The sequence below is a fragment of the Cariama cristata genome, unplaced genomic scaffold (genome assembly GCF_000690535.1).
Source record: "Cariama cristata isolate BGI_N322 unplaced genomic scaffold, ASM69053v1 scaffold11987, whole genome shotgun sequence".
Taxonomy (NCBI): domain Eukaryota; kingdom Metazoa; phylum Chordata; class Aves; order Cariamiformes; family Cariamidae; genus Cariama; species Cariama cristata.
In genome coordinates this window covers 10,792-25,236 of record NW_009627100.1, presented here as the reverse complement: position 1 = coordinate 25,236, position 14,445 = coordinate 10,792, and the positions used below count along the sequence as shown (strand labels likewise).

The following is a 14,445-nucleotide window of genomic DNA, read 5'->3' as shown; positions in this document are numbered from 1 at the left end:
CTCCTTGCGGGGGAAAGCTGCAGAGGTGAAAGGAGCGCAAGAGGAGCGACTCGGGTCTTTATCAGCATCAGCCGTGGAGCAGCCAGAAAGCTTGGGGTCAAGGGAGGAAGAAACGTTAACAAAAAGAAGAATCAACTTTACACACTTTTTCTTAGCGTGGTCCGGACCTTTCAGCAAAATCCAGGGAATGGCATGGGGGGGTGGTGTGTGTAAGTACTCCGTCACCTTCTTCCCTTCCTCGCTGGGCTGGGAAGCTGGCAGGGTGTTTGTTGTGGGAGCAGGCTGGGGGTCTTGGGGGCCCTGGCTTCACATCTGGGTTTGGTTTCTGTGTCAGGGGGGTGTAACCTTGGCGAACTGCAGCTTCTGTAAGTGATGTGGTTAAGTACGTTTGGTTTTAAGAGGTCTTGCTGGTCCCTTGTATCTTTGGATGATGGACGAAAAAGGGAATGTTCCTGCAGAGAAGCTGTGAATGGTCTTTCTTTTAATTAAGCACATTGTTCCAGAAATGAGATTGTTATCCCTGAGATAACATAGGGATAAGTCCCTGAGCATGTGTTTTTGGGCCTTCATCTCTTTCTGCTAATTAACAGTGTGTGTGGGTCCAGCTCCTTTCCAAAAAATGCTGAAGCTATGCTCAAAGTGTAATTTAAGTTGAAGTAAACCACTCATTCTTTGAAGCTTTGTGTATTGGAATGTAATACAGCTTCACTGTTTCGGTGAATGTTGGCTTGTGTCTATGTAGCTCTGAAAAGCGTGAATACTTTTTTTTTAATTCCCATCTTCCATTGTTACTTGTTTAGCTACATAGCTCCTCCACTCCTCTTGTCTAGAAGGAAGAGGCATGTTTGGGATGGTGAAAACCCAGACACAGGAGCGTTAAAATCAAATCTACTGAACCTGCCCTGCTCTTCCAGTTCACTGTGTTTAACTTAGCTACAGGGCCAGTGAGTTATTGGCAGTACGCCTTGTCTTCCTTCTCTCTTTTTGGAGTGGAAACTTTGTAAGGCTTAGAAGTTGCTGAGAATCACTTGGTAAACGCTGTGTAATAGCTCCCCTCCCCTTTTGGAGGGCCCAAAGGGCTGGAAAGGTTCCTTCTAGCAGCATTGCTTAGTGCTCAGAATTAAGAGAGTGCACCACAGTGTTCTTCAAACCACCTGTTCCTCCCCTCTGCCCTTCCGTCATGTTGTTTTCCAAAAGAGGTGGGATGCTCTGAGTGTATCCATGTTAAATTGTTTGCAGTGGGAGGCCTTTCTCGCACTCTCTTGCAATGCTGCACACAACTGATGGGTCCTTTCTCTTCTCATATATCTCGTTTTGCTTCCCCCTTTGTCTTTGCCTGCCATGATAAAACTGAACAAAGCTTTTACAGGCAGAAAAACGGTGCCAGAAAGCTGGCCAGCGCTGTAATGCTTCAATGTCTCTGTAATGCTGCCTCACCAGGGACTAAAGGCCCAGCAGTTGCTGCTTATTTTTAATTCTTTTTCCCCTCTCTCCCTTTTAGCCTTCTTGCTTTCATCTGCGGTTCGGCACCAGAGTTCCCAGACCACGTCACTGCAGCAGGGGTAATGTCAAATGACTTTCTGCTTTACTTTTTTTCCCCCTTGAAATGTTGACTTCCTTGATAGGGGCGGGGAGGGCAGCTTGTTTTTCCTTTGGAAAGGAGGCTAATCTGTCCCTTTTGTCAGTCTATTGCTTCCCGATAAGTTTCGGACTCTACCTACCTTCAGTCACCTTTGCCAGAAGGATGCTTCTGTTGATTTGTGAAATTAAGCAGCTGAGTCTGGAGGCAGGTGATTAGATCCTCCACTAAGAAAAGGGCCGCAACGTGCGCTCACCTTGTAGTAGACAGCAGAGAAGCTGCTCAAGTCAGGACACTGCAAACTCCTCAACTGCAGAAAGAGCTTCAGCTGACACTCGTCTTTTTAGGTACAAGTAGTCTACTCCTCAGGCAAGGTTCATCTCCTGCCTGGAGTCTCTGATATCTGATAAATACTGAACTTGCACTGCAGTCTTCATAAAACGTGATTAACAGCCCAAGCTCTACAGGACACCGAGCCAGGAAACTTCAGGCTTCATTTGTTTCAGCACTGAGAGCTGCTTGCTTGTGTCTTTATTTTGTTTCCTCTGCTGGGATCTCACCCAAGACAGAGCTGCAGGCTGTGCTGCTGCTTGCTTTAACCAGAAGGGGACACTGCAGAAATAGAGAACTCCTGTGGGCAGCATTGGGGAAAAAATGACAAGGTTTGCTAGTTCCCTATGCACTGCTGAAGGGTGCAGGGGGTGGCCTCTTCCCGCTCATCCTCAAGCGTGTGGGAACATAGTTTGGATCTCTGCCTCTGTGACAAAACCCCGCAACAGGCCCGCAAAGCCTTGGCGCTTGTGGTTATATACTTGCTCACAAGTACTTTGCGCTTCTGTTAAATTAAAGCCCTTTGAGAGGTATTGTTTGGCATTACAGAGTAAACCAATCGAACGCAACTGCTGTTATGTTAACTTTGCCTGCTTTTACTAGCATCTAATGTTTTTTACTGAATGTTTTATGCAGTTTGCGCATCCTGTGTTATTTATAGAAATTGTGGATATGAGTGCACAGGAAATTCTGAACTCCCTATCCATGCTGGAGACAGTATTTACTGAGTGGCACCTTTCTCCTCAGACTTCAGAAACGGATACCTTTTTGGTCATCTCATCGAGATCAAGGGTGAATCTCCCTCCTCTTTAAATCCAAGATTGTCTTTGTGGTATTGTAGATTCTTACTTAATAAGGAACTACAATCTGATGCCTTTTGGTCATGTGTCTCTTTCTCAGTAAAGGCATTTGACACCTTTCAGGATAATCTCCGAATGCTGCAGCGTGGGCCTTGTGCCTCCTTTCCCTGCCCCCTGAAACATGTACCGCAGTTCTGACGAAAGCACTACATGTGCAAAGTACTGTCTCTGGTTAGAGTGGTGCTTTTCTCTCCAGGTCTTTGGGAACAAATCAATAGCTTTTGTAACTGGCTGTTATGCAGAGATGTAAACAGCTGCCTCTGGTCCTCCTTGTTGTCGCTCCTTGTCCTAGAGATCTTGAAAAACAGCTAATTATAAGCAAGTGGCATTTGCATTTTTTTGTTCAAACTCACACTGTGAGTTTCACGTAGTGTTTGATTTTTGAATTAACACCCTGTGGCACATGGGAGCGGCGTTAATTGTTGTTCAGCTCTGATGTTTTAAACAGGGTTCTCTTGATTTAGTGCTGTCTGTGGCACTGTCAAGACAGGCAGTGCGTGCATGCAAATACCTGCGATATTGACTGTACCGGGCTTGAGGCAGTTGGGAATTAGTTCAGTTCTGAGGCAGAGGATCTCTCCCAGTGATAATCTTGAGAAAAGCAGAAAGAATCCACCATGACAGCTAATGAGAACATGTTGCTGGCTGGTAGTGGAAATGCCCCTGGTGGTTTTCAGTCTTTCGTTCTGTATCCATACTGTAGCCTGCTTGCCTTCAGGCCCCCAGTTTGTTCACTAAACCGAAGGTATAATATGTTGGGACAGCCCCGTACCATTTTCAGTAAGAGAGCAGCATCTAAGTATAGGAAGTAGAGCAGGCTTCAGGTGAGATGTCTTTTGCACAGAATTCGTCATTCAGGTGCCGGTGCAGTTCAAGCAGTCGTTGCTCCCGTGATTGTATCGGTGCTGAATGATCCTAAAGGGACATGTCTGTGATGCTCAGGACTCCCTGGGGCTGGTCACCAGGAAGGTCTTCAGGGACTGATGCAAAGTCTTGAAATGGAGAGGCTCTTGTCTTAGCCGTGCAGTTGCAGAGTGTTTGAAAAGACATGTTACTAAAGTGATCCTCTGTCGCCACAGGGGAAGCTACCTTTTCAAGAAGAGTAAGGATTTAATTTACCCCTAAATTTCCTAAAAGGAAAATATTTTGGTGTTCAAAGTCATCATGAGGAACGATGCTTGCACTTAGCTGGCTGGATGTGGGACAGTGCATGTTCCCACTCCCTTCTGTGGTCACCCTGAACCAACATAAGCATGGGTCTGAGAAGTCTTGTTAGATGGCTCTGCTAGTCCCTCGCCAGTGTGGCATTGTCGATTATAGACAGACATGGTAATGGCATGGAAGAGGCTTTTGGGCTAACTGTTTGTAGTATTAAATGCTGAATTGCACTGGGGCTGGAAGAAGCTGTTGTTATTGCAATTCAGGAAATGCAGCTGTAAGTGACAAAAGAAGAGCAGCCTCATGACTCTCCTGTAAAAAACCCAGCTGTGGTCTTAAGGCCCTCTCTGAGCTATCTATTGAACAGAGAAGAGCTTCAAAAAATAGAGGAAAAAAGGATGTGTGAGTCATTCGTGTGTAGCTCTCAAGACTAGTTTAAGAATACTCATTAGCCCTTCTTCCCCATCAAAGGCACGTTGCCTCCTCCCGGATGCTCCCCGCTATCGGGTAACTTCAGGGCTTTGTACTTGGTGCTGAAGTGCGTTGAGGAGCGTTAACATGTTCAGCCTCTCAGCCGTGGTGGAGGTAACTTGTATCTATACCTGGAAAAGCTTGACAAGAGCCTTTTATCTAAAACTCAGGTGTAAGCAAGGCTTAAGGTAGGTCTGTTTCCATTGGTGTTGGTGACAAAATTCCAATCTGTGAAAACAAGGTAGTGGAAAGTCACTGGTGGTCACTGAGCTTGATCACCACTAGCACATCCAGCTGCAGATCTCAACATCAGGATCATCAGCCAGGATAACCTAGCCTGGTGAATTTTCAGGTAATTTTCAGTCTTTCTTTTGGCATTCTTCCTTTGTTTCAAACTATTTCAAATACCATTCTGAAGTGGGAAGTAAAAACAAACAAACAAAAAATCCATTTCCCCATACTGAATGTTATGATAGGATGGGAGTAAAGCAAAACAACGAGTGAGGCATTATCCCATTTTCTTAAAGCTTGCTGCAATTCACAGTGGACCTAAATGATGTTAAGCCCTGGGAGCAGTGACTACATTTGGTAGAGTATTTGCAGGCTGAACTCAGAAATGAGACCAAATGTTTTCTGCATGTTTTTGAACAGCCTTCTGATGTGGGGTGCAGCTTCAGCACTTTTTCAGCATTTCTTGTCCTAGAGGAGTGGTTTTGCCAGGTGTTGGGTGGAAGGTCTGGGGGGTAGAGTATTTGCAGGCTGAACTCAGAAATGAGACCAAATGTTTTCTGCATGTTTTTGAACAGCCTTCTGATGTGGGGTGCAGCTTCAGCACTTTTTCAGCATTTCTTGTCCTAGAGTGGTTTTGCCAGGTGTTGGGTAGAAAGTCTGGGGGCTTTGCCATATCCAGTGTCCTCCATTGCGTTAAGTCCTAGGGAGGTAACATGGCTTTTGCCTTGCCTGCCACCCACTGTCCGTAACACTTAAGACTGGAGTAGCAAACCTCTCCTTGCTCATGAGCTGCTACAAAGTTAAACGTGATCTATGGGAAATTGCCTTCTCGCCCGAGTGGGCTTTGGGTCAAGTCTTTCATACTGACAAATCATTAAGGTTCCTGTACAACCTCTGTTCCCCCAGGGGAAAATCACTTTCTACTCCATCTCCAGCTTCTTTTACCTCTTTTCTTCTCTTCATGTTTTACATCTCTTGACAATATCTGTTTGCTATGAGCTAACCTTACCTTATCATTCACAGACTTGTTGCCAAAACATCTCTGACTTCACCCCCATGGCCTGAAGTAAAACTTCCAGATCCAGTAGAAGAAGTAAAGTATCATGCAGGTAAAGGTCTCGAGTCTCCAAGTGAAGAATAGCCCTCCAGTATTGGTGGCCTGATTGAGCATAAATGTCTTCAACGGTTTGACCTCGTTTTTATTCTTGGCTTTTTTTCCTGATTTCTGGCATGTGTTAGTGTTGCTGGTGTTGGAGATTTGGGTAGAATGTGAGGTCTCCTTAGTTTATGACAGCATGACAGCTTGTAACACTCCCAGAGGAATCTTACCTGATGTGATATGTTGCTTTCTAAAGCATGAAACAAGCCTTTTAGACAGGAGAAAGCAATTATTTTTCTTTTAATGGATAAATCAAAAAGCTAAAGCCAGCATAAGCAGTTGGATGGTGGGCACAGCAGAGAGCTGGTGTATTTTAGTGCATAAAACGGAACACTAGAGCCAGCCTAGGCAGTTGGATGGTGGGCACATGACAGAGCTGTGGAGGTATGACATAAGGCAATGAGCAGCTGGGAAGTGACATAATGTTAGTGAACGCATTCTTGTCCCCGCATCTAGTCAGGACCATTGAACACAGCCAGTGGTCCTCCTGAAAGGAGCACGCAGACCGTACAGCAGTCAGCCTCACAAGTTGGTTGCCCATAGCTGTTTAGCAGCCATCCTCGTGGATTAGCCGTACCAGACCGTGTCAGTCTTCCACTTGTAACCAGACACAGGGTCCCCTGGCAGATGGGGATGTGAAAACCAAATCCAGAGAAGGCATGTGTGTCTAGCCTTGTATTGCCCAGGTGAGGCTGTTGTCATCTGGGCCACGCTTGTGGTGGTAGTGGGGGAGGCCACACATGGGAAGGAACTTGTGTCTAGCCTTGTATTGCCCAGGTGAGGCTGTTGTCATCCAGGCCACGCTCGTGGTGGTAGTGGGGAAGCCAACACATGTGCAGGATGTTTCTCAGAACCGGGCAGTAATGAGCCCCAGCGGGTGAATTTCTTTTACAGTTGCTGTGGTGGTGGCAACGAGCAGTTGTGTGCTTCATGCAGGCAATGAGCTCCTGTGTTTATTAACAGGCAGTCTTGCTGTCTCGTTGCGATAGCCTCTGGGACATCTCTGAAAGGCACGGGACTTCTCTGCTTTAAATGGGAGAGACCCGGGAAGTAAAGGAGAGGAGTTGTTTTACACGGAGAGAGTGAGATGAGAAAAGCTGAGCTGTCCACGTTTTTGCAGATAGTCTCCTATCATCTGGCTGAAGTGTGCTAATAACTGTGTGAGTGATGTGCTTTGGAGAGAGCCTCCTGCTCCAGGTCTCCTCTCTGGCAGTTTTTCATCCTGCTTTTTATCTCCTTTGCGCTCCTGGCATTGCCCAAGTGACAGATGAGTGTTCTGTCCCTGAGCATGATTTGACCCAGTGGTGAACCGTAAACTGCTCAGTTTGATTTGCTGAAGCCCTGTGGTGAGCAGGGACCCATGTTCCCCTGATTGATTCACATGGGATCCTCGGGGCCGCTGTGACTTCCGTGCCTTGTAACCTCCTACTGTTTATGAGCTTGCATCATTATCTCCTGGCTGTGCTTATCCAAAGCTAACAGCAGTGAGAGCATTTGAATTCTGCCTTCTGTTTTCCTGCTGGCTATGGAAACAGCCATGGATATTTTAGGAAGGGTTGCTCCACATGGTGCTGAGATACAAGCCATAGTAGCAATCAAATGGTAACATCACTTGATGTTCCCTGTTGCTAGAGGTGTTTGGAAAAGTTATCAACAACTTCAGAGCCCAAGTACAGTGAAGAAAATGTACCTTTTTTGGTTACAAAAAGGTGAGAAAGCCCCATGGGTAGAAAGTTGAAATTTGACAAGGAAATCACCCTTGTTAGAGCATGACTCAGTTTTTTGCTAAGAGACAATTGTAGGCCAGCATTTTGAAATTTTGGTTTTGAAATGTTGACCACAGGACTACTGATGCACCTAGATCAGCAGTTTAGATCGGGAAGAAATGTACTGTGCCCGTTGTGCCATTGAGGGCATAACAAAGAGAAGGGAGTTGTATTTTTTTGCTGGACTTTTTATAGTGGACCACTGTGAATCAGAGAGAAGAGCACACAGTGGATTTTTTTTCTTCTGGGACAGCAATTCCAGCAATGCAGAAGCTAAACTCTTCATCATAGCGGGAACTGCAGCAAGTACTGCCTTGCAAATAATTTCTGTTCTTACCTCTACCTTTAATAGTTTGCATCTGCTGGGTCGAAACTTGGACACTTTCAGAGTGTTCCTGCGAGGGCTGGGTTTGGTTTGACTGGCTGCTAAATTCTTGTCTGTCCTAAATGGATGTTGTTTTGTTTACATTCCAAGAAAAGATGATTCAGCCACTTTTGAGGACAATGAAGAAAATCTGTTTTCCAGTTATAGAAAAGTTGTTCTCTTTCTGAATAGCTCAAGAGGGTGGAAAGCTACTATTTGGCAGTGGGGTGGCACTCATTAAGCAATACCTTTTGATGTTCCCATAAAAATTGGTTTTGGCTTCACTGCGCAGGAAGCTGATCACAGAAAACGGAGTTTGTTCATGTGCAGGGCCTCGTCCCTGGGATTTGTACTGCTCCTGGCACCTGCTCCGCATGCATGTGCATATGGGAAGGGATTTTTCTGGAAAAGAGTGAGGGAAAGGTCCCTCTTGTCTTTGCTGCAGGTACAAGTTCTCAGGCCAGGCTTTGTTAGTATGCTGGAGCCCTTTTTCCTGTGTACTTTGCCGAACTCTTCCTGATGTTCCTGTGTGCCTTACGCAGTCCTGGGCCTTATGCATATGACTTGCAAATTGAGAGGAGCTCCCCTCAAAATGTAGGACGCATGGACAAGTGCTCTTTTCTGGAACGTTTGTATCTGAATACAGTGCATTTTAGGATGCCTAAGAAATAGGCTGAGAAGTCAACAGTCTTAGATTAGCTGCACAGTATATATACACCAGGTGTTTACTTACGGATGGGTTTGCCAGCAGCTAAAATACAAATAGGTCACTAAGTTTACGAAAGGGAGGCTCACACGTCGCAGGAACAACATTGCTGTTGATCCTTGCTTAAAGATTCCCAAAAGAAAAAGAGTTTTGGTGGGAGAGCAGTGTGGCTGAATTAGTTTTGAACAGCTCTTCACACCTTGCTGGGTTTTCTACACTGATTCCTTCCCTGCTGTTTGTCAACAGAAGTGGTACAGAAGGTGAACGAGATGATTGCAACGGGACAGTACGGAAGGCTCTTTGCTGTGGTCCACTTTGCCAGCAAGCAGTGGAAAATAACCAGTGAAGACTTGATTATGATGGACAATATACTGGAGGCTGAATGTGGAGACCGAATCCGGATGGAAAAGGTGACGTGCCATGCTTCCACAATGATGCCAGGCTGTGTATGGAGCCAGAGCAAATTGCCTGCGAACATTCCTGGAGGCAAAACCCATGACCAGTTTTTAAAAACATGTACTGAAGAGCTCCTGTCGGATCTCCTGTTCTTACTCCCGCTATTTGCTTTGCCCTAGTTTTGTTCCAATTTCAGTTGCTCTGTTAGTGATAATATTATTGTGATTTCTGTTGAACACTGTTGGAATGAGTCCTGCCAGACTCTGTTAGGAGACAGATTTTTGTTGTACTAACTTCATCCAAAAAAAGAAAATTACAGTTGTTGTTTCTAGAGGCGGCAGCTAAAGACTCTGTTTGCCTTGAGACTCCAACACCCAAAATACTCGCAGCACTCCCAGAGGGACTGTCACTGCTCAATGCTTTGCAAGATCCTTTCATGCTGAGTATATTGGGTGGAGGGAGAGGGATGGTGCATGTAGGGGAGAATTGCCAAGATGCCATTCAGTATCTTTATCCTTAGCCGTGGTTAACTAGCAGGAACTTGTAGAGGCTCGTTAATCCAAATCTTAAACGAAAGATTATGAAGTGGGATGCCGTTGGCTTAATCTTAATGTTGGTTGTTAGAGCCAAACAAGCAGATAAGGAGAGCTGGGTAGTTTTTCTACTCATCCATTGCTTTGAAGTCCAGTTTTGAGGCAGCTTTTTAGGCATGCCTTCGGCTGTGTCCTGCAGCCTTGTGTACCACAGAGAGTGGAGTGATTTGCATGGATAGCCAGCTAGGAATGCAAAGGTCTAGATGGGAGTGAAGAAGGTGAAAAACTTGCCTAACCACCATAACCCTTTTGGGATTTTACTGGCAAGTATCTGTCTAAAACAAAAGTCAGAACATCTCATGACCATTTATATGTTGCTTTTACCTGCTGCCGTACAATTAGTGTGGGGAAGGAGGCAGTCTGTAAGAAATGCTGCCTCTTCTCACTACATCCTCTCTATTATCCTGCCTGGTCCTTTAGACAGGGAGGTGGTTGAAATGCCCTGAAATAAAAGAGCTAGTCCCTGGGGTGGTGAATTCCCCCTAGATGCTCATTTCTTCATTGCCCATCTTGGAGCCTCACAGAGGAGAATGAGGAAGGTGTTTCTCCGCTGGGATACGTAGCAATTGCTGTAAAAATCCAATGATTTTAGGAGCTGCTGTTCATTCAGATCCCGCAAGGCGCATTATTCCTCTTCCCTGTATTGCTTTTCATGTCTTTTACAACTGTTGATGAGCCAAAACAGAAAGGTTTGGTGTGTTCTGATCAACATGAAACATACTTAAAAAATGTATTTTAGTAGAATAAGCTCTCCTTGGAAGACTGACTGTTTAATGAATCTGTTTCTTGCATGTTAGCTGCCTTTCCCCACGGTCCCTCTCTAGTAACAGGGTCAGGTTTGAAATGTGTAAAGGCCTATTTCTAAGCAGTTTGACTCCTTTATGGTGATTGTAGAATTTGGAAGATACTATTTGCATTTCTACTGGGACAATGAACCAGTGATATATGCCTGATTTGTTTTCCATAGGTTTTGCTGGTTGGTGCTGACGACTTCACGCTTATTGGAAGGCCGCTCCTGGGGTAAGGTGTCCCATACAAGAATTATCTTCAAGACAATTCTTGTACTTAATTGTAGCTTCAGGCCTTATACAGTCCCTGAAACTGAAGAGAAACCTGGATTTATCAGCACTAGCTTTTTTTCCCAGCCACATGGCTTTTGAAAGAGTCACCAATAAAGCAAGCTCATCGGTCTCTGCTGACTAACCATTGCCGCAGTGCCAGGATAGAGCAGCAGTACCCATTTCTAAGGTAACTGTAGGGTATTCAACTCTGTTGGGTTGGATCTTTTCCTCACGGTATAAGCCTTGCGCAAACTAGCAGTAAATCTCGCTCTTCAACATCTTTACTCCCTTAACTCAATTTCAGTGATAGTCATCTTGGAACAACCCAGAAATCCTTTGCCATCCCTTAATCCCTTAATTTGACTTGGGTTTTTTAACCCATTTCCTTTGCCCTTGTCTTAACCCAGCGGGTCGTAATCTTAATTTTAGGGTTCCTAATTTTCCCTTCCTCCCAGTCACACAGTCCAGCAATCACAGAACTAGGGAGAAGGAGTTTACCCCATTGGCACCATCTCCATCCCAATGCTGTAGGACTTGCTATACAAACTGGCAGAACACCTGGTTCTTCAGCTTTTCTTTACCAAAAGGAAGTGGTGTGTGGACCAGGTGTTACTGCTCAGCTCTTAACACTAGCCAGAAGCAAAGTCATGAGCCGTTGTTTTCCCCAGGAGAAGAGGTTTTAGTGGTAAAACACAAGTCAAGATAAGGTGAGTTGCAGGTGCTCAAAGTATCTGGAAGCCCTGGCTGTGGTCTGGTTGCAGGTGAAACTGCATGTTTAGGTCTTGGTTTGAACTGCAGCAGCTTTGGCAGAGGATGGAGGAACTTGTACATCTGAGAAGTATTTCTTGGTGGCTTGTGGATTCAGGTTAGAAATACCCCATGGTTTCAGATTGGTTTCAATTCTGAGTGCTTTCTGTGGTACCAGGGGGCTGTTGGTATTTTAAGAGTTCCTTATAACGTGTTTTTGCAGTTGGTAACATGACTTCAGTTGCACTGTAGTAAGGGCCTTGGGTTCCCTGTGTTAAAACAGGATTTTGAGGGCTGCCAGTCCTTTTAGCAGTACTGCAAACAGATCTGGAATAGCAGATCGTCAGAGGTCTTTGAATTATTGCCAGATATCGCACTTGTGGAAGATTTTTAGGAAGGAGAATCTTGTTATTGGGACTAGAAATGTCATCTTGTGGAAATTCAAATAAGAGCCCAGGTTCTGCAGCCAGGGATATGCCATGTCAGGCAGTTTAGGAGCACCATCCTTCACCTGGCTCTCTGAATTAGTGGGCATGGGGTCGTTCTTTGCAGCTCTATGTTCATGTGCTGGACTTGGCCTGTGGCCCAAGACCCAGGAGGAAGAAAACCAGCTGTTTGGTTCCTGCAGGTGCTCTAAGTGTGTGGAAAGCGTTGTCAGTTGCTTGAAGCAGACCAAACTGCACATCTGCCAGTGTTCGCTTGAACTCCAGTAACTTCGGCAGAGGAAGATCAGTGGGAGGAGGAGGTGGCTGACTGGGCAGAACGAAAGGCTGGTGGGGAGGTGCCATCCTCCCTCCCAGCTGTAGGGAACCTCCCGAATCCCCAGCTCTCCGATATGGGCTGAGGAAAAGAAAGCAGAACCCAGCGTGTCACAAGCAATGTAGACTGCAGTTCCCAGTTGTGCCTAAACCACAAACATTTTGGAGGAGAGATAAGAGGTTGGATGTGAACAAAGGCAGTTTTGTTTTTCTGTTGTTTTAAAAATAAACACATCGGTGAATGCTTGCACCAATGTCTGCATAAGGCTGTTCATTACAGCTGCACTCCCTGTTCAAACTTGGAGGCGGGTAGGAACTTGTCCTGTTTTGGACGGATGGTCATGTTTTAATTATCTGTAGCAGTCAGATACCTCCCAAGATGACACTCCTCTAAAACAACAGCGCAACAAAACATATCTGCGTGGCAGAGGCTATTCTGGGAACTTCTAGCTGGCTTCTGCTCTGGAATCTGTTGGGTTTTGTGTTTGTTCAAGTAACTTGCTGTCTGGTCAATCGGCACAAGGGTATTGAGCAGTATGCAGTTGTACTTTGTTTAGCTGTATAATGCAGAACTTGTGCACTTTTAAAGCTGTGATTAGAAGTGAGCGTAATCTTGGGCAGGTTTGCATTTCAGGCCATCAGTGGAATGCCCTCAGCTGTTTTAGAAATGAACGGTGCCTCTATGAGAAAATTTAGCTGATTTCTAGACAAAGTACAGCTGATGGGAATTTTTTCCTCTAGATGAACCTTGCTCTTTCTCCTGCTACCTGCCCATTTTTGTAGTGGCCTCAGTGGAAATAACAAAGGGCTTCGGACCTGGTCTTTTCCCAGACAGCCAGGCTGGGATTCAGTTACCTTCTGCAGGGAGTGAGCAAACTTGTCAGTTGAAATTATTACCTCCAAGAGTTATGATCCTTTGGGGCTGTAGGTCGCCTGGATTTTTTTCACTGCTTAACGACAGTAGTTTTCAGCCCAACTTAGATCTATGAGATTTCAGTATAAATTTTTCTTGCCTCCTGCAAAAATCCGATAGATGTGCTTTGTCATGAAACGTTTTGCTGCTGCAAGCAGGAGGCCTGACTGTCTGTGTCAGACTCTGGGAAACGTGTGACCCCCTTCTTATTTTTATGGACATTCCAGTCATACCTAAAACATTCGATAAAGATTTTATTTTTTTTTTTTCCCTCCCTTGGGCTCTATTTTGCTGAGAACTTTTCTGTTCATGTGCACTTCACCAGCAAGTTGGTTTCTGTTCTGCTTCAGCCTTCCAACCAGCAAGTCCTAGCGCTTTGTCCAGCAGAGAAGGGCTCGCGAGGGCCTGTTGGCCTTGAGCTTTGACTTGCAGAGTGAAGCCATGCTTGGATACTCAACTCTCTCAACAATAACCATAAAGATTTGCTTGAAAGCCTGTCAACATCTATGAACAATGTGGGAGGGACACTTAATCTACAGATCTGTGTCAGTGTTTCTCCCTTTGGCTGGATACTACCCAAGGTCTAGGACAGCTCGTGGGTCCAGTGGGGAGAGCTGTGTTGGGGGAGCTTGGCTGTGCTGCTGCAAACCCTGGCTCTCCTGAGAGCAGCACAGAGATTTTGGTGACTGGGTCACTTTATCTGGCCTGGCTGCTTTCCAGTTTTACCACGTGATCATCATTAGTGAGTTTCTTATGTGCCTTTACAGTCCAAGGCTGTGAGAAGTCAGTGGGAGTGGAGCTTTCCCTTTGCCTTCACTGGGCAGGAATTAGACCCAGAAAGTATAGCTCCCTAGTTACAGTGGTAAAGCACGGCCAGCCCCTGGAGTGCAGTTCATTTTTTGATTTCTTTCCTAGCGTTGCAAAGCTTGCTGTGTATTTCAGTAGTGCTGTTGGGTCCTATTGCTGGGTGAAGCCTGGATAACATCCTTTAGCAGGGATGTCAGGGTCACCCAGTGGTCTCTTAAAATCTAGATTATTTTACATCTGTTTTCTTCTGGGCTAGTCACTAAATGCAGATATATCAGTTTTCTCCTCTGGCTGTCCTTCCCTCCTCCTTCAAGGATTCAATCTCTGATATATATTACACCCCAGAGGGTAAATGTTAAGAGAGATGGTAAATGTCCCAAAGCCTTTGGCCTCCTAGTGACCTTGCTGGAACAGTTAGGCTAGATGGGCTTCCCCCCTCTGCCCCCGCAAAGTGCAGATAGAGTCATTTGTCGGGAAAATGTTCTTTAAATGTCTTCTGGCGGCAAAGTGAGCATGCTAATGAGTTTTTAATGGTATTTTGCAGTG

At 45.5% G+C, this 14,445-nt stretch overlaps 1 protein-coding gene across 1 annotated transcript in view; it reads left to right on the top strand.

Moving 5' to 3' along the window:
* Positions 1-1,501: 1,501 nt before the first annotated feature.
* The window catches only part of MRPL21 (mitochondrial ribosomal protein L21), a gene marked incomplete at its 5' end in the record, with an annotated part of 15,207 nt that continues 2,263 nt past the window's right edge, over positions 1,502-14,445 (top strand). Inside the window, 4 exons of the mRNA XM_009704316.1 lie at positions 1,502-1,562; positions 5,653-5,738; positions 8,871-9,034; positions 10,581-10,633. Coding sequence (XP_009702618.1) covers positions 1,502-1,562; positions 5,653-5,738; positions 8,871-9,034; positions 10,581-10,633 — 364 coding nt within the window. The remainder of the gene's footprint in view (positions 1,563-5,652; positions 5,739-8,870; positions 9,035-10,580; positions 10,634-14,445) is intronic.